This window comes from Cotesia typhae, unplaced genomic scaffold, assembly GCF_013202065.1.
Source record: "Cotesia typhae breed Kobodo isofemale line unplaced genomic scaffold, CoteBio_Ctyphae contig_44, whole genome shotgun sequence".
Taxonomy (NCBI): domain Eukaryota; kingdom Metazoa; phylum Arthropoda; class Insecta; order Hymenoptera; family Braconidae; genus Cotesia; species Cotesia typhae.
This window is the reverse complement of record NW_027423753.1, coordinates 2,969,064-2,987,154: the sequence shown is the minus strand read 5'-3', so window position 1 is coordinate 2,987,154 and position 18,091 is coordinate 2,969,064. Positions and strand designations below refer to the sequence as shown.

General features: G+C 37.4%; 1 protein-coding gene across 9 annotated transcripts in view; it reads right to left on the bottom strand.

Moving 5' to 3' along the window:
• Window positions 1-18,091, bottom strand: part of Sls (sallimus) — a 94,665-nt gene that overhangs the window by 27,922 nt on the left and 48,652 nt on the right. For 6 of the 9 annotated variants that reach the window (XM_074244853.1, XM_074244855.1, XM_074244858.1 and 3 more), the window contains 8 exons: window positions 17,852-17,926; window positions 15,836-15,940; window positions 15,564-15,752; window positions 15,277-15,469; window positions 14,186-14,975; window positions 13,689-13,755; window positions 13,188-13,241; window positions 237-11,069 (listed from right to left, as the gene is read on the bottom strand). In XM_074244853.1, the coding sequence (XP_074100954.1) occupies window positions 237-11,069; window positions 13,188-13,241; window positions 13,689-13,755; window positions 14,186-14,975; window positions 15,277-15,469; window positions 15,564-15,752; window positions 15,836-15,940; window positions 17,852-17,926 (12,306 nt within the window). Of the gene's footprint in view, window positions 1-236; window positions 11,070-13,187; window positions 13,242-13,688; window positions 13,756-14,185; window positions 14,976-15,276; window positions 15,470-15,563; window positions 15,753-15,835; window positions 15,941-16,049; window positions 16,099-16,411; window positions 17,927-18,091 lie in introns of those variants that run through there. The other 3 variants (XM_074244859.1, XM_074244860.1, XM_074244861.1) reach the window with 2 other exon arrangements.

Sequence of the window (18,091 nt, the reverse complement as noted above, 5' to 3'; positions counted from 1 at the left end):
TCTTCTAATAATCTAAATATCTAATTGTCTATTCTACAACTAATAAACAAAATAAAAGCCCTAGCGCAAATTATTAACAAGGACATCCTTGTCTAAGTCTGTGTATCGTGAAGATAATAACATGCAAAGACAATAATGAATGATCACGAAGGTATTGTGACTGTATTTTGAGTCTGTTCATCCCTAATTGTGATAATGAAGCTACACGGATCTACTAAAAGAGTATAAATACTTACCAACATACGGCTCTAGATGTTCGGATTCATACGTGACTGTTGCTGACTTCGAGAAAGGTTTAACGGACTCAGGAAACTCTGATTCCATTTCTTCAAGCGTTTCAAAATCTGTCACTATAACACTTCTATTCTCTTCATCAACTTTTCGCGCGGTTTTCATATCTGGTTTAGCAACATCAAACTCAGAAACGGTTGACTTCGGTAGGACTTCTGATGTTACGGCTACCTGGCTTTCCATGATATCTGGCTGAGCATTAACTTCACTTGCCATGCCTTTGATAACTTCTTTAGCTTCTTTCTCAGTAGCCACTACCTGCGTCACTTCTACGCTTTTTGAAGTTTTGATGGAAACTTCTGCATGAGCAGATGTAGCTGTTTTGGAGATTGTTAATGTAGATTCAGCTTCGTGAGTCTGCTGAATAGTTTGTTCGAATGTCTCAAACGGAATTCGTTTCGAAACAGCTTTCTTTCCTTCAGGTTTTGGCGCACTGAGAAGCTCCTCGGTGGTTGTGGTAGCAAGAACTTGAGATTTTTCAGCAACTGGTCGACTAATCAGACTAGAGTCTGCTAATTGTTTATTCGGAACATCTGGTGAAGGAAGAATATCCTCTGTTTCTCCCTGAGTTACTTCAGAGATTGACAAGGAGACGAGTTCTTCAAGGTTTGGTCTACCTCGTTGCTCTTCAGGAACTGCATGTTCCTGTAATTTTTCTGTTGTCGTTACAGTTATAACTTCAGTAGTTTCAGCAACTTCTATACTATCCATCTGTTTCATCGCTTGGTATTTTTTCGGCTTCTCGTCTTCAGGCAAACTTTTTTCAGCTTCATTCGTATCAACTTGACTAATGGTCAAAGAAGCTAACTCATCGACTATTGGTCGTACAGCTTGACCTTCAGGAGCTTTTTCCTTTACAAGTTCTTCGGTGTTAGAAACAGTAGTGACCTGAATTGTTTCAGCAGCTTCTCTGCCTGACAAACTGGACTTAGCTAAACCTTCACTAGGTATTTCTGCACTCGGTAACTTTTCTCCAAATTCATTAGAGATAACTTGAGAAACTGTGACTGACTTGAATTCTTCAACATTTGGTATTCCTTCTTGCTCTTCTGGTTTCATTGAACTTACAAACTCTTCTGTACTACTTAATGTAATAGTCTGTGACGTCATAGCAATATCTCTGCCAGTCATTTGAGGTTGAGCTGTCTTCTCATTTGGCACCTCTCGACCTGGCAACTGTTCTTCTATTTCATTCGACAAAACTTGAGAAACAATAGCTGACGTCAATCCATCAACACCTGGCATTCCTTGAGCAGTTTCAGGTAATTTAGAACTTGCTAAATCTTGAGCACTCGTCATTGTTAGTACTTGACTAGTTTCCGCAACTTCACGGCCAAAAAGACTCGGCTGTGCAGTTTTTCCCGTAGGAACTTCAGGACTTGGTAATGCCACTTCTGCTTCATTGGACAATGCTGTTGACACGATCAATGAAGAAAATTCATCCAAACGAGACTTAACTCGTTGACCTTCTGGAGTAGTTTCTGAGACAAGTTCTTGAACATGAGAAACAGTAGTCATTTGCATCGTTTCTGCAGTTTCTCGACCAAGGAGATTAGGTTGAGCTGTCACCTCACTTGGTGCTTGAATTGGCAGAATATTTTCGCTTTCATTCGATATAGTTTGAGAAACTATCACAGAAACCATTTCGTCCAATCCAGGCTTGCCTTTCTGACCTTCAGGTGCTTGAGGTGCAGAAAAGTCATCAGTTGTCAAATGAGTTGTGACTTCAATAGACTCTGCTATCTCTCTACCCGATAAATTTGGTTCAGCTTTCTTTTCCTTCGGCACTTCGGGGCTAGGTAACACTTCCTCGACTTCATTGGATACTACTTGAGACACATTGACAGAAGAATGTTCTTCTAATCCAGGTTTACCTCGTTGTTCTTCTGGTTTTACTTCGGTAAACTCTCCAAAACCATTCAGTGTTATGACTTGAGAAATTTCAGCGACATCTCGGCCAGAAATATCTGGTTGAGCTGTCTTAGAACTTGGTTGTTCATGACCTGGTAGTTGTTGCTCAGATTCTCCGGATACAGTCTGCGATACGATGAGAGATGTCATTTCTTCGAGACTTGGCTGACCCTTCTTCTGCTCAGGAGCTTTATCCTCTACGAACTCTCCTGTACTTGACATTGTGACGACTTGAGTTGTTTCAGCAATATCGTGACCCAAGATATCTGACTGGGCAATATTACTGGTTGGTTTTTCAGCGCTTGGCATTTCTTTTTCAGCTTCACTCGAAACAACTTGTGACACTGTCAATGATGTTAATTCTTCAAAACTTGATTTGCTCATTTCTGTTACAACCTTGTCTTCTGTAAACTCTCCAAAGTTGTTCATAGTTATCACTTGGGTAGTTTGAGCTATATCTCGGCCTATGATGTCTGATTGAGCAGTCTTAGTGGTTGGTTTTTCTTGACCTGGAAGAACTTCTTCGAATTCTCCCGAGATAGTTTGAGATATAATCAGAGAAGTCATTTCTTCAAGAGTTGGCTGGCCCTTCTTTCCTTCTGGAGTTTGTTCATCGACAAAGTCACTTGTATTTGACAGTGCAACAATTTGAGAAGTCTCAGCAATATCATGGCCGAATATTTCAGCTTCAGCGGTCTTTGTGGTTGGTTGCTCAGCGGTAGGCATATCAGTTTCAGCTTCACTTGAAACAACTTGCGAGATCGTAATCGATGTTAGTTCTGCGAAGCCAGGCTTACTCTTTTGTTGTACTGGTTGATCTTCAGTAAACTCTTCAAAGCCATTGAGCGTGATGACTTGAGTTGTTTCAGCTACATCACGACTCATGATGTCTGGTTGAGCAGTTTTAGTACTTGGTTTTTCTTGACCGGGGAGTTGTTCCTCGACTTCTCCAGATACAGTCTGCGAAACAATGAGGGAAGTCATTTCTTCAAGACTAGGCTGACCTTTTTTCTCTTCTGGAGCTTTGTCTTTAACAAAATCACCAGTACTCGACATCGTGATGACTTGAGAAGTTTCGGCAATATCATGTCCCAAAATTTCAAGCTGTGCGGTTTTAGTGCTGGGTATCTCTTCACCTGGTAACAAATTTTCAGCTTCACTCGACACCGTTTGAGAAACAATCAAAGACGTCATCTCCTCCAATCCTAGTTTGCCTTGTTCCTCTTTTGGCGCACTGTCTTTAGCAAGATTTTCCGCATTCATAAGAGTTTCAACTTCTGAAGTCTCTGCTATTTCTCTACCTGAAAGATTAGACTGTGCTGTCCTCGTAGAAGGCACTTCAGCACTAGCCAAATTTTCTTCAGCCTCATTAGAAATAACCTGAGATACGGTAACAGAGGAATGTTCTTCAAGACCAGGTTTGCCCTTCTGTTCGCCCGGTTTCTTCTCTTCAAACTGATTGAAACTAGCAAAGGTCAAAACTTGGGAAGTTTCAGCAACATCATGACCAACAATATCAAATTGGACTTTCTTAGTAGAAGGTTTTTCTTCACCGGGGAGAATTTTTTCAACTTCTTCCGAAATTGTCTGCGAAACAATCAATGAAGTCATTTCTTCCAAACCAAAAGTAACTTTTCTTTCTTCTGGAGCCGATTCTTCTGTAAACTTCTGAGCACTAAGCAAAGTTTCTACCTGCGATGTTTCTGCTATTTCCCGACCTAGAAGACTTGGTTGAGCGATTTGCTTGCTTGGTTTTTCAGGACTTGGCATTTCTACTTCAGCTTCATGTGACAGAACTTGCGATACTGTCAAAGGAGCAAACTCTTCTATTTCCGGCTTTCCTTTCTTTTCTTCTGGACTTACAGCTTTAACAAAGTCCCCAACAGTCAGTATAGTTTCAACTTCAGACACCTCAGCGATCTCTCGAGTATCTAAATTAGCCTGTATACTTTTCTGCGATGGTACTTCAAGACCAGGAAGAAACTCTTCAGTTTCATTAGAAACTGTCTGTGACACTATAACAGACATGAGAGTATCAACTTGCGGCCTTCCTTTGACGCCTTCAGGCCCTTTGAATTTGTCAAACTCTTCAGGACCTACAATAGTTTCTACTTCCATAGTTTCAGCCACTTCTCTTCCTGTAATATTTGGTAATGCTCTTCGATCCTTCGGCTGTTGATCAATTGTCAAAGTGTCTTCAATCTCATTAGACAATATCTCCGTCACTGTAACAGTACTAAGACCTTCCATCTGTGCTACGCCCTTGTGTTCATCTGGTTTGAATTTTCCTTCGAATGTGGATTCTCTTTCACTTGTCATCGTTTCTGTCTTGATAACCGACTCCATTGTCGTCTGAGTCATTGTTGCTTGTGAAGAAACTGTAGTTTCATCTTTGACTTCACCGATACTATGGATCGTTTCCACTTGAGACTTTTGTACAGTTTCAAGAACGCTGAACTCAGGTTTAGCTTGAACTGTATGGATCTTTGGAGTACCTTCAAAGCTTTCTTCTTTAAACTCGGACATTGTCTCTGATACCTGAACGGATTTGACTTCTTGAACGTCGATATTAGCTGTCTGAGTTGCTGGTTTAAACTTGCCTTCAAATGTTTTTTCAGTTTCTTCAATAATATTCTCCGATACCGTGACACTTTCAAAGGTATCTTGGCTTGGAGTTGCTGTCTGGGGTGTTCTTTCATCCACTGAGACTTCAGTCTTAACATCAACTCGTGAATCTACAACAGTTGTCAGAATACTGCCATGTTGCGCAATCACCGTTGTTTCAGCAGTGCGTGATTCAAGAAGTTTTTGTTCTTCGAAGACCTTCTCACGCTCACCTGATGTTACTTCAGTGATAGACACACTGTGTCCTTCCTCGAAAGTCGGCGTGATTTTATTTGAAATAGCTTTCGGATAGTCGACAAAGTTACCTTCAGTTTCTCCTGTAGGAACCTCTTCAATTATCACAGACTCGAGTGTATCTTGCGTAGGATGAGCTTTTCTCGAGTCACTCTTGAACGACGCAATAGATCCTACACTTTGATCAACAATGATTTCAGTTTTCTGAGCAACATCTTGTCCAACTCTAGTCAGTTTTACTTCAGCAACACCTTCAATGTGCTTGACTACTGTAACAGCGCCTTCTTTATCTTGAATCATGACTTCATTAATAGTAACGCTCTTTCCTTCGACAAACGAAACAGCAGCACTTCGTTGATCAGGCTTGAACTTGCCCGTAAAATCTGAACCCAGTTCTTCAGGCATAGCTTCGATGACATTAACACTCTCAAATGTTCCTTGAGTTGATTTAGCCACTGCTTCTGTCGGTTTCGTTACCAAAAGATCATCAACACCTTCCTTTGGAACGACTTCACTTTGCAGAGCCACTTCTTTGCCTTCAACTCCTGGTTTTGCCATTTCTTCTTTGGGTTTCTTCGGAACTAGTAGTTCTTGTTCATCATCCTGAGTCATTGTAGTTGCAACTATCACAGAACTTTGCTCATCTACAGCCACTTTAGCACTTGAAGTGACTGTTTTGACTTCAAAGTGATCGCTTTCACGCTCACCAAGAAATTCTTCAATTAGCTGAACCGTTTCGTAAGGTTTCTGACCGATTCTTGCAGTTGCAGAAGTTGTTTGCAAAGCCTCTACTTGACCGACAAGTAAATCAGCCACTACTTCAGTTTGCTCTGCTACTTCGTGACCTGATGTGATAGTAGGTACTGCTTCTCGTGCTTCAGGTCGAACCAAATCATCAAGAGTACCTTCTTTGGCCTGAGTAGTGATTTCAGTAATAGTTGTAACACCTTTTCCTTCCTCAATAAACACCTCAACATCTTTCACATTTGCCTTAAATTTCCCTTCAAAGAATTGTTCTTTGTCTTGAGGAATTTCTTGGGATACTTGAAGACTTCTAAAGACCTCTTGACTAGTAATAGCTTTCACTGAGTCAAGTTTCATGCGCTCAATGTCACCAAGAGCATCTTGAACATCCGTAGATGTTGTTTCAGCGATCTCATGAGTCGAATTAATATTCATTGACGCAGCTCTTTCACTAGGGAAAACTTCTGGAGTATAAGTAGTCTCCTTATCGCCCGTAAGTACTTGAGAAATCGTGACAGTGCTTCGTCCAAATTCAACGTCAACCTTAGCAGTATGGTCTTCAGGCTTGACATCGGGAACAAAGTGGTCTTCAGTTTCTCCAACAATCATCTGAGAGCTAGTCAGTGGATTGAAAGGAATTTGATCTAGAACAGCAGTTGATAATTCTGTTTTTTCCTCAGTTATGATTTCTGTACTGAAATCAACCACGTGTTCAGTTGTTTCTGCCACCAAATGTCCGCCAACCAGAGCTTTATCTGCAATTTTTGTCTCGGGTAGATCTTTTGGCGTGTAACTAGATTCCTTGTCTTCTATCGTTACCATGGTGACTTGGATACTTTGATCTTCCACGACGGATAAATCAGCAAGCGCTTTCGTTGGTTTGAGATCTTTAGTTAACAAGCCTTCAGATTCTGATGGTTGTGTCTCAATCCTTGTAACAGACTCGAGGGGAGTCTGCGAAGGAGTTGCAGAGGCTGACACCTTTTGGAGTTTTTCAAGAACTCCTGCACTGGAGTCGACTGTAACTTCAATCTTCTCAGCTATGGGGTGTCCTGTTATATCAATCGAAGCTCTCCGTTCCTCTGGTTTCTTAGGAATTTTCAGTGAGCCTTCTTTGTCAACAATGATAACTTCAGAAACAGTTGTAACATTTCCTTGATCTCCAATTATCATTTCTGCTTTGTTTGTAGCGATAACAGGTTTCTCCAAAAACTCTCTTTCTTTTTCAGAGACTACTGCTTCTGTTTGTATAACTCCTTCAAACGGCAACTGCTCTTCTTTGGCGACGGCTGATGTTGGAGCCTTTTCTTTCAACTCATCAGTAATCGAAGACGCCGTAACTTCAGTAAGTTCTGCAACTCTGTGAGCATCGAAGTTAAACGTTGCTTTCTCTGTTGCTATGTCTTCGTTGCTTACATACTCTCTTTCTTTGTCAGACGAAATCGTTTCAGTGACGCTCAAAGAAATTTTGGCTTCTTCAAATGCAACGTCAACAACTTTTCCTTCAGGTCTGACAAAGTTATCGATATTACCTTCTCTGTCTCCGACAGAGGTCTCGAGCATTACAATGCTTTTGTGTGTAATGTGATCCATTAGAGCAGTAGCCGGTTGTGTTTTTTCAACCGTAAATTCTCCAGTGCCATCTTGAGTAATCGTTTCTGAAGCTTCAGCAACTGGATGCATTTCAAAATCAAAAGTGGCCAATTTATTTTCCGGCTTTTCAATTTCTTCTAAAGGTCTTTCTTTGTCGCCTGTTTCAACAGTAGACACAATAACACTCTCGCCTATTTCAAACGACATCTCTGCAACTCGATTGTCAGGTTGAATTTCCTTCAACGGAGCTTCAGTTTCACGCGTTTGAACCTCTTCTGCAACAGCAGTTTCGTAAGGCAGCAAAGATGCCGATGGTCTTGCATCTTGCGGAACTTCTGTTTTCAACTCTCCAAATCCAGTGTCACTCATCACTTCATATTGCGATGCTACACCTTGAACTTCAAAGTCTATCGATGCTTCAAAGCTTTTCGGCTTAACTCGATCGGCAAGCTGTCCTTCTTTATGTTCCGAATGAGTCATCTGTACTTGGACACTCTCACCTTCCGTGAAGCTTATATCGACGTTTTTTAAACTCGGTTTTACATCCTCTGGAAGTATCGATTCCTTTTCCGAAACCGTCAACTCTATCTGTTGGACTATCTCCAAACCACTTTGATGCAGCGTAGCGCTTTCTGTTTTCGGTCTTACTTCAGACAGATCATCAATGTTATTAGCAACGACCGTCTCTTCAGTCTGCGCCACTTCATGAGTTGATGTCAATTTCATCGTAATAGTCTTTTCAGATACAAGCTCTTCAGTTTGTAAAGTCTCTTCAGCATGAGCTGTCGTGATTTCCATTACTGAAACATTCTCTGAAGTTGTAATGTCCAATTGAGCGTTCTGTTCAATTGGTTTCGCTTCCTCAAGTCTTGGCTTTTCTGCCTCAGCGACATTAGTTTCCACGACAACTAACTCATCAATCGCTTCTTGAGTTTCAAAAGCTTTCGCAGTCTTGGGCTTGTCATCAGACATCTTTCCTGCACTTTGTTCAATCAAGACTTCAGATTTCATGGCTATCGTTCGGCTGTCAATCGAACTAGAAGCCATAAAATCTCGTGGCTTCTCACCCGGTTGGTATTCATTCTCCAGATCGTGAGTCAATACTTCTAAGACACTAGCACCTGATCTTGTTTCTGTGTAATCAATGCTAGCTGTCTTAGTCTCAGGCTTGATGTCTGCCGTGTAAACATCTTCCTTTTCAGCGACTTCGTGCAAAGCAACAGAAACCGATTCAAGTGGGACTGCTGAAGTTTGAGCCATCCCACTGACACGAACTTCTTCTGGTAGTTCTCCAGTAGGTGATTCAGTTCTAACCTCTTGCAACTCAACAGCAGATTGCGTAGTGAATCCGGTTGTTGCAAAGACACTCTCCATTTTGGAAACACTTCTATAGTCTTCCTCAGTTTCATTCACAATAATTTCCGTTGTCTTCACACTTTCTACTTCATTCAACCCAATTTCAGCGAACTTTGATTCAGGTACTTTATCTTTCTCCACTGGTTTCAAGCCCTCGTCAACAACTGTAATATCTACAACAGTTTCTACCAGGTTATCATGCCCGACTTTAGCCTTGCCAGTAACTGGGACCAACTTGTCAAGTTTTTGAACATTGTCCTCAGGCTGAGTCTCTTCAATCTGCAATGACATGATAGAGTGCGTTGGCACAACTTTACCACGATGGCTCTCAGGCATTTCGTAGATCTCTAAATGACCTTCTTTGTCTACTGAAGTCGTCTGAAAGACTTCAATACCCTTGACTGAATCATAAATCAAGTCCACAATCTTTTCTTCGGGCTTAGCAGAGTAATCAAACTTCTCTTCACGATCATGGGTGAAAGTCTCTTGGACAACCTTCGCTTCAGTCAATTGCACCGAAACGGTTCCACTTTCTGTGACGTACTTCAAGTCTTCGCTGAACTTAGACGGCAAATCTGCTGTTTCTACCTGAGAAACCATCACATGTTCTTCTGGCCGAAGACTAGTTTCAGCGATTGCTGAAGTTGGTTTAACTTGTTCATTATAAACGCCCTCAGATTCTTGAACAATTGTACTCGAAACACTTCCAATTTCCAAAGGAAGAATCGAACTGTCAGCTGTTTTGACAGTCGGTCTTTCTTCCGGCTTATATTCAACTTCTTTTTCCGAAGTAACTGTTTCTGTAGTAAACACAGAACTCGTCTCAACAACATTGAAATCAGCGACAGCTTTTTTCGTTTCTTCAACCACAAGATTAACTTCCTGATGTTGTGTTTCCACAGTAGAAACTGTGAAGCTTTCCAGAACATTAACATTAGTCTCAGCTTCGACCGTATCAACCTTTTTTCCAGGTACAAATACCCCTTCCATCTCTTGAATCGGCTGCTCGCCAATCATCGGTGCTTCCCCGCCTTCTGACACGCCCACCTGAGCTTTCTGACCAATGGGCAATCTTCCTGGCACATACTCTCCTTCTTTCTCCGGTGCATGCATTTCTTCAGTAATAAAAAGCTTCTGCGCTACAACAGTAGTCGTCGCCATTTCCGTCGGAACGATCAATTCCGGATAGTACTTTCCAGGTTTGTCTTCAGTTTGGACTTCTTCCACCGTTAAAGGTTCTACAGCACTGATATTGACCCGTGGCTTCGCAGAAATCGTTTTGCTTTGTTCTAGTTTGTCTTCAGTAACAGCTTCATTGACTTCGTAGACAGAAAGACTAATATTTGGTAGCATTATGTCTTCAGCTGTCACTGCAGCAGGCGCCACAAAGTCTTGGCTTGGAACTTCGCCCTGATTCACTGTAGTCTCACTGACAGTCGTAGCTTCTTGAAGTGTCAAAGCGACGTCAGCTTTCTGAATCGTCAAAGCCTGCTTCAAATCCAATCCCGTGATTTTAGCATCGCTGGCTAGTGTTTCCGTAACTTGCAAGCTTTCTTTTGGTTTTGTAACAACTCCAGGTGTTGCTTCAAAGGTTGTTGGCTTGAAGATACCTTTAAATTCTCCATGAGAACCTTGGACAGTTATTTCCGTTGTGGAGTACGGCTCAACTGGAGCTATCGATACCAAAGCTTTCTTCTCATCTGGCTTGATCTTGCTGATCTTATCTTCGCTCTCCTGAACTGGAACATATTGTTCAACCAATGCGTTCACAGTATCCAAAGTAACCCTAGCTGTTTCACTTTCAGGTTTTCCAGGAGCCTGCTCCGCAGTTCTACGCAGCGGAACAATCTCGTGGCTTTGAACTGACGTGTTGACTGGCACAGATGGCACTGCCCTGTCTCTAATTGTTTCAAAGTCTTCAGCTTCTTCAAAATCTATTTCTTCCTCGCCTTTTTGAGGTCTTTTAGCTTTTATAACTTTCTTACGCTTCTCCTCCTCTTCTTCTTCTTCCACTATTTCTTCAATCTCAACTTCTACTTTCTGCTTGCCCGTAGGCTTTCTAATTCTTTTCGTAACTATTTCTTCCTCCTCAACTACCACAACCTTTTCTTCTTCTTCTCTTTTCTTTCGCGTATCTTTCTTCGGCTTTTTTACAACTAACCTATCCTCATCGCGCTCAATAACAACACTTTCTTCCTCAACATCAACTACTTCCCTATCCTGTTCTTGTGTGTCCTCAACCACTCGAGACCCGTGTTCTTCTGGTTGTATTTCTTTGTGCAGTGTTTCGTGTACTAGCTGAGTGTCCTCGTATTCTGTGGAAATTATGTTAACAAGGTATGTGTAATCAGGTTACGTGTGTTTAGTGTTTAGATAGCAAATAAAAAATTCATAAATAAATAATTAAAGAAGAAATAGGTAAAGTATACAGATGGGTTTTGCGTAGTCAATATTGTGAAGAAAAAATAATAAATTTGCGCTGCAATTAATAAAAAATGCAAATCGACGATACCTTGAGAAAAACTCCAGCTCATGCGACGAGGATGCCTAATCAGCGTAAGTGCGTTTGTTTTGTCGTATTATATTGTTGTAAAAAAAAAAAAAAAAAAAAAAAAAAAAAACGTGCTTGCAAATAAAAAAATAACAAAAAAAAAATAATAAAATAATGTTCAGTGGAGGGAGGTAAAAAAATATAAAAATAAATGCCATGCTTCAGATATTTGAAGATATTTCTTCTTTAAAAAAAATTTTATTTGTAATTAAAGTATTGGCGGGTAATAAGAGCTTAGAATTACTTGAGATTAAACAAAAAATATTCAGTTTAAACTACAAGTGATCATATTAATCATTATTTAAGTACATTTTCTTTCTAGTATTAACGACAAAATGGTTACTCTTACTACAAGCAAAAATAAAATTGTAATTTGAGATTATTTTACTACAATCGCATAATTTTTGTCTACTCTGACATAATTGAATAATTTGAAAATTTTTTGTATCTAAGATCAATAATTGCAATTTTTTTTCATTAATATGTTTATTTACCTCAAATCCCTACAATATAAATACATGAGGTAAAGTTGGTCAATTGTCAAAAGTCGCAAAAAATGGGACTTGATTCCTTATCGATTAAAAGTAAGGAAATTCAGGAAATTCTGAATTTATCAGGAATTTATCAAGAAATTTTACTATAGCGAAGAAATAAAAGTAAAACAATTATAAATCTTATTTAGATGGAAAGTTTACACAAGGGAACAAACTATCCATTCTTGAAAAAATTTTTTTTGTTTTGAAAAATTAATATTGTGTGAAAAATGTCCTTAAATAATTATAAAAATCTATAATTTTTTTTTTTTTTTAATTACTACTGTCTATTAACTAAGCCTTATTACCCAACATGCCTCATAATAACATTTTCATAAATGAAAAATAGTTTACCATCTTACGGAACCAACAGAAGTCAAACCAACTTATACAGAGACGTATTTAATAAAAAGAAAATAAATGAAAAACCAATTACTTATTTATCTTTTCAATTTTAACAAAATAAATTTATTTGAACGTGTCTCTCTGGTGGACATCAATATCACTAGACTATAGCAAGTTGCAAACATGTTAAAAAAAAGTAATTATCTAAATATACATTATATAATGAATTGATTGATATGGATATGATATAAATATTACTTGTAGTATTAATTGAGTGAGCAAACAAGAAAAATGATGTTGCAGATTCGTGTAAGTCACATTGCTCGAAGGATTCAAGGGGAAAAAATAATCTTCTATAATGAAAATAAAAAAAAAGCAAAAAAAAAAAAAGATGCGATAATTACTTACAGCGTAAATAAACTAAGCTGCTAATGCAATAAAGCTTTGGCGTAATGAATTGATGGAACGTAAACGTCGATTAGAGCTGGAGGCGAAAAAAAACTTAGATTGATAATACATGAATATGTTACTAAAAATATATATATATATATATATATTTATATTTATTTTTAAAATTTATTGACTATTTATTATTTTTGGGCTAGTTAAACTTAATGGAGTTACTGCGTGAAGAAAGCATAGCGGCATAAGCAGTATGTTTGCACTGGCTTAATATCATTGTTCAAGAAAGCTTCATGCATCTGAAATAAGAATATAAAAATAATATATTGATTTTTTTTTAAGAAGATATAAGACAAGCTTACAATAAAAGCGTTTGATGGATTTAAAGAGTGAAGCTATAATGAGAATTGATTAAAATTTATGAAAGATTCGAGATAACTTGACCGTCAATTTTTTTTTAATTAGTTTATTAATATTTTTTTTTATTGTTGGATTAAATTGGATAAAATTTAATCAAGTCAAAGTTAAACTCGAATCATAATAAAAATAATAATGAGAAAAATAAATTTTTCCATGCATCATCGTAACTCTTAACATCAAACCTTTAATTTCTCGAATATCTTGCTTCAGGATCGCTTTTCTTTCCTCACGTTTCTCTGTAAAAGAAACATTAAAAATTTTTTGTTCTATAGGAATTTATAAAAGGAAAATATTAAAAATCACACACATTTTTTATTTTATAAATTTATTTTCATTAAAAAAAAAAAACATATTTATTAATTTATTAATTTAACACAGGTTTATTGTAAAATATAAAATTTTTTTATAAATAAAATTAGTTTTGATGCATTTATAAAATTTACAAGCTTTGGGATTATTTTGTATTATTAAAAAGCTTAAATTTAAATAAAATTATTTATAATTATATACATAACATAAGCAAAAAAAAATTTACAATTCAGCCACACACAAACACGTGTAAATTTTTTAAAAATATATTTATTTCTGACATTTAATAGATTAATATTAATATTGTTTCAGATCTTTTTTCGTTTTTAATCAATGGTAAATTTCAAAAGGCACACCAGTTTTTCGTAACTCACCCATTACGCGGACCTCTGTAGTTTGGACAACGGATACTCTTTCTGTGATGTGTTCTTCAACTTCAGCCTTCAAAAAGGGAGTAAATATTTAGAATATTAATTAAAAATTTTTTAATTGATGTAGTTTAGTAGTCGCAGTCCGAATGTATAAATGGTAGGAATTAATTTTTATGCAAAAAAAAAGTGCCAAAATATCTGGACGATTTATAAAGAAAACATTAAATTTTGGGCGCAGAATTATGCGGTTTCTCTTCAGAAAACATGGAGAAGATAATATCTCAAATAAAAAACAGAGATATAAAACTAGTTATAATATTAAAAAATTAATAAAATTATAACTATATGGTAAATCATTTAAAATTTTTTTTTAACAAATCAGATTTTTTTCCATAAGGGGAAAAAATAATCATCTTTTAAATAAATTAAAAAAAAATAATTTGAAGTCAATTTAGGTGATTTGGCTACCAAACTACCTTAAAAAAATTAGCAAAAAATACCTCAGTAATTTCTGTGACTTCCCAAGCTCTTGGACGGAAATCTTCGGGAGCGAAATGAGTAATAACTTCTTCAACGGTAGTGTGTACAAGCTCAATCATCCTCATAAAGGCTCGAAAACCAACAGTAGCCGCAACAATAGCTTCATCAGTAGTAGTTTCTTCAGTAAGAACTTGGGTGATCAAAGCGCCGTGGCCTTCTCTCTCGACCAATTGCACAAGAGCATTCTGTGCATCCGGAGTTCTCAACGCCGGGAATTGATCGGTTCTATAGAGAGCTTCATTTATTTCGCTGACCGGAACTCCATTGCTGACCAAAAATCCTATAGTTGCGAGCTCACGAAGCGGCGATTCACCAGGTCCAAACTCTTTGACATTCAGAAGCTCCATAATTTCTTCAACGGCTCTCAGAAGATGAACTTTCTGCTTCTTGATAACCTCTTCGATAGTAACATCAACTTCTCTCCTTCGGTCCTTCTTCTCTGCTTCTACCGTCTTTTTAGCTTTGCGTGTTTTGGCTTCAATTCGCTTCAACTCTTGGATGTTCGTCTCAGTATGGACTTCAGACACGGAAACAGTCTCGAAAGTTTCAGAAGTAACTTGAGCTCGATCTTCGCGTCTAGGCACGATTTTTTGTGTCTTTTCATCTACTTTCTTTAATGAAGCGGTCGCTTCCGTTATTACTGGCTCCTGAACCGAAACTACTCGATGCGCTTTCGTTGTTTCGTAAGTTTCATGTTGAATTTGATCTGTTGACTCAAAGACTTGATTTTCTTCAATATCGACGATGCTCCTACAACAAAAATTATCGATTAATTTGTTGATCTATTATCTTTTTTAATTTTTTTATTAATTATTAGGCTACGTAGATTGAATTTACAAATTTTAAAAATTTTACTTTTCCGCTTGAATCTCCTCAAACCAAAAATTTTGAAAAAAAAATTATGACGACTATTTAATCTCCGAAAAAAATAATAATTTATCTGAAAAAGTCATTTTCTTTAAATTCGGAATTTTTTTAGCTTGGACGAAAAAATTTGAAAATTTCCTAAAAAACATTTTTAATTGTTTAGAAATAAAGTTAATGAACTTACTTATCATCAGGCTGTTCACTAGCAATAGCTTTTTCCCTCTGCGCTTCTTTTCTTTTCTCAACTCTAACCTTAAGAGCTTTTATTTTCTCTTTAGTTTCTTTGGCTCTCCTAGTTTCCTGTCTCTTCTTTCTAGTTGGTATTTCTTCCGGCTGCTCCTCAACTTCCCAGTCATCCTCTCCAAGTTCATAAGTGCCTTGATGAAAAAAAAAAAAAAAAAAAAAAAAAAAAGCTTAATTTCTCTCCTTACAAAAATTAGAATATTAAAATAAAATTATCAAATTACTCACCAGTTACTTTTAATTTAGCTTTGGTAGTCGCCAGTCCAATGTCACTGGTAGCTTTACAAACATAAGTTCCTTCGTCTTCGGGAGTCGCATGTATAATAACCAACGATGTTTTCTTTTCTTCTTCAATGAGTTTAACCTTCACGTTCTTTGTACTTGCAACCATTTTATCATTTTTAAACCATACGACAACTAAAAACAACCATTAACATTTAATTAATTTAAATATTACTTCCATAAATTTATAAATTGGTGAATTCAAAATTTTTTGTTACCTGGAGCTGGATTTCCTGAGTAAATAGTCTCGAAAACAACCTTCTGACCTGCTTCTGTGTAAATATCAGTAATTTCTTGGATAAATCTCGGAACTTGTTGACTAGCTGTAAGGATAATAAAATTTAAAGTTAGTTATATTTTTAAACAAATTGTTATAATAAGTATAAATGTTTATACACTTTTTGATAATTTTTTTAATATAAAATAAAATACCTGATATTTTTGGTAAGTGTGTGGCTGCTCTGTCTCCACTATCAGAAATCTAATAATGTACAAGCAACACAATCATGCATAATTAGTAAAACAAAAAGAAAACAAAAATTAAAAAATGATCAACAGGAGAATCCCTTTAGAAACTAAAAAAATGTTTTTTGAATTTTTCTGACAGAAGGAAAAATCAAGATAAATTAATTAATAAAATCAAGATAACATAATTTGGAATTTTTAATTCTATAATTTAAAAAATTTATTCTTTCCGTATATATTTTAGAAATAAAAAAAAATTTCTATGTTTTATATCAATAGAAATCCGTCAAAGGGATTTCTCCTTAAATTATTAAAAAACACAAAGCTACCTGACATGGTACCCCTCTCATCTTCGCTCTGTTCATCATGATAATAAATTTTGCTTTGGGACATATCACCCAGTCCCAAAGTGCCACTGCATTGGCTCTCTAGCAACAAAAACTCTTGCAATTCTTCTTGACTATTGGCAGTATGTAGTTGCTGAAAAGCGTCTAGATCTACCTCACGTGGCTCTAAGGGATACATCCGTGGATCCATCATCTTCAGTTTCTTCTCATTAGACTTACTGAGTATCGGAATCCGTGACTTAGGATACGTATGATACTTCTGCGAAGAAAAATATTTATCTCCGGATTCAGTCTGCAGTGTAAATTCTCGCTCTCTATCAATCCGACCATTATCATCTTCATTATTAGCAGCAGCAGCAGCAGCAGCAGAAGTTTCTTCTTTTAAACTGCTGAATTGCGCGTGCTTAATTTCTTCCCGCCTACTGCGACTGCTACTGCTGGAGGTCTCGCTGTTTTCTTCAATTGGCGACAAGTAAAAGCTGGGAGCAGGTACTTGGACATATCCCTTACACACTCTTCTGTCAAAATGCGAACGGCCTTGCTCTTGGTCTAGCTCTGGTTCTGGAATAATCGGAGGGTATTCATCAAAGTCTAATTCAATTTTTAATTTCTTCTTGCTCTTAGAAGACCGTTCAAATTCCGGCTTGTTGGATTCTTTCGCGTAGCTGGTAACAGTCTGTCTTTTCCGAATCGGTGAAGGTGATTGAGACGCTTCGCGTGACTCGAGTGTTCTTGGACGCTTGGCACGGGTCGGCGAGAGAGATTGCGGGGGAGGTGTGCGTATCCTAGTTAATTTTGTGCATGTACGTTCAATTCTTTGAATTTTACTCATGTTTTTAACTTCGCTTGCTAACTTTCTCGGGGAAGGAGACCTAGAAATTGGAGATGGACTAGGCGAAGGCGAAGGCGGAGATGATTTTCTTATCGACCCAGAAGAACTTTTTCTTACAGAAGAATTAGACTTTGTATTGCCAAAAGAATCGCGTTTAGATCTTGAAATAATTTTCGCCTTTTCTTCAGATCTTTGTCCAGGACTTGGCGATCTTAAATTTGTATCTTTGTCTTTTCTTCTCGTTTCTTTCAACGACAACTGTTTCTTGACTCTTCGCTCTTTTTTACCAACAACTTCTTCTTTATCGAGAGATTCTTTTTCATGATCAATTAAATTCTCGGCACTTTTACGGGATAAGAAGAAACTTTTGAGACTCTTTGGGCTCTCGACAATGTCTTCGAAAATTTTTTTATTGTCTTCTTCGATATTCATGAGCGTTTTTGTTGAAGAAAATTCGCTGATTATTGTGGAACTGTCCCGGTGAGACGAGAGCGCATCTTCTCTGAGTGCTTGATCGTCGAGGCTGTCGGTGGAAAAGTCATAGCCACGCACACTCAACATGCTACCACCTGAATCAACACGGTCCTTACCTCTTAATGCCTCTTGCATTTCTTCCATCTGCGTTACCCATTCCGGCTTTCTGTACTCCTTTGTTCCGAGAATACCTGTTAATTACAAACCGTTTATATATTAGTATGAATATTCTGGCCAATTATATTGTATTGGTAATTACGCTAATTAATATAATTATGATTATATGGTGCTTTGTAGCGTGTTTGAAAAGTGTGAGAAAAGTTTGAGAAAGTAAGGGGTAGAGGATACAAGGATAA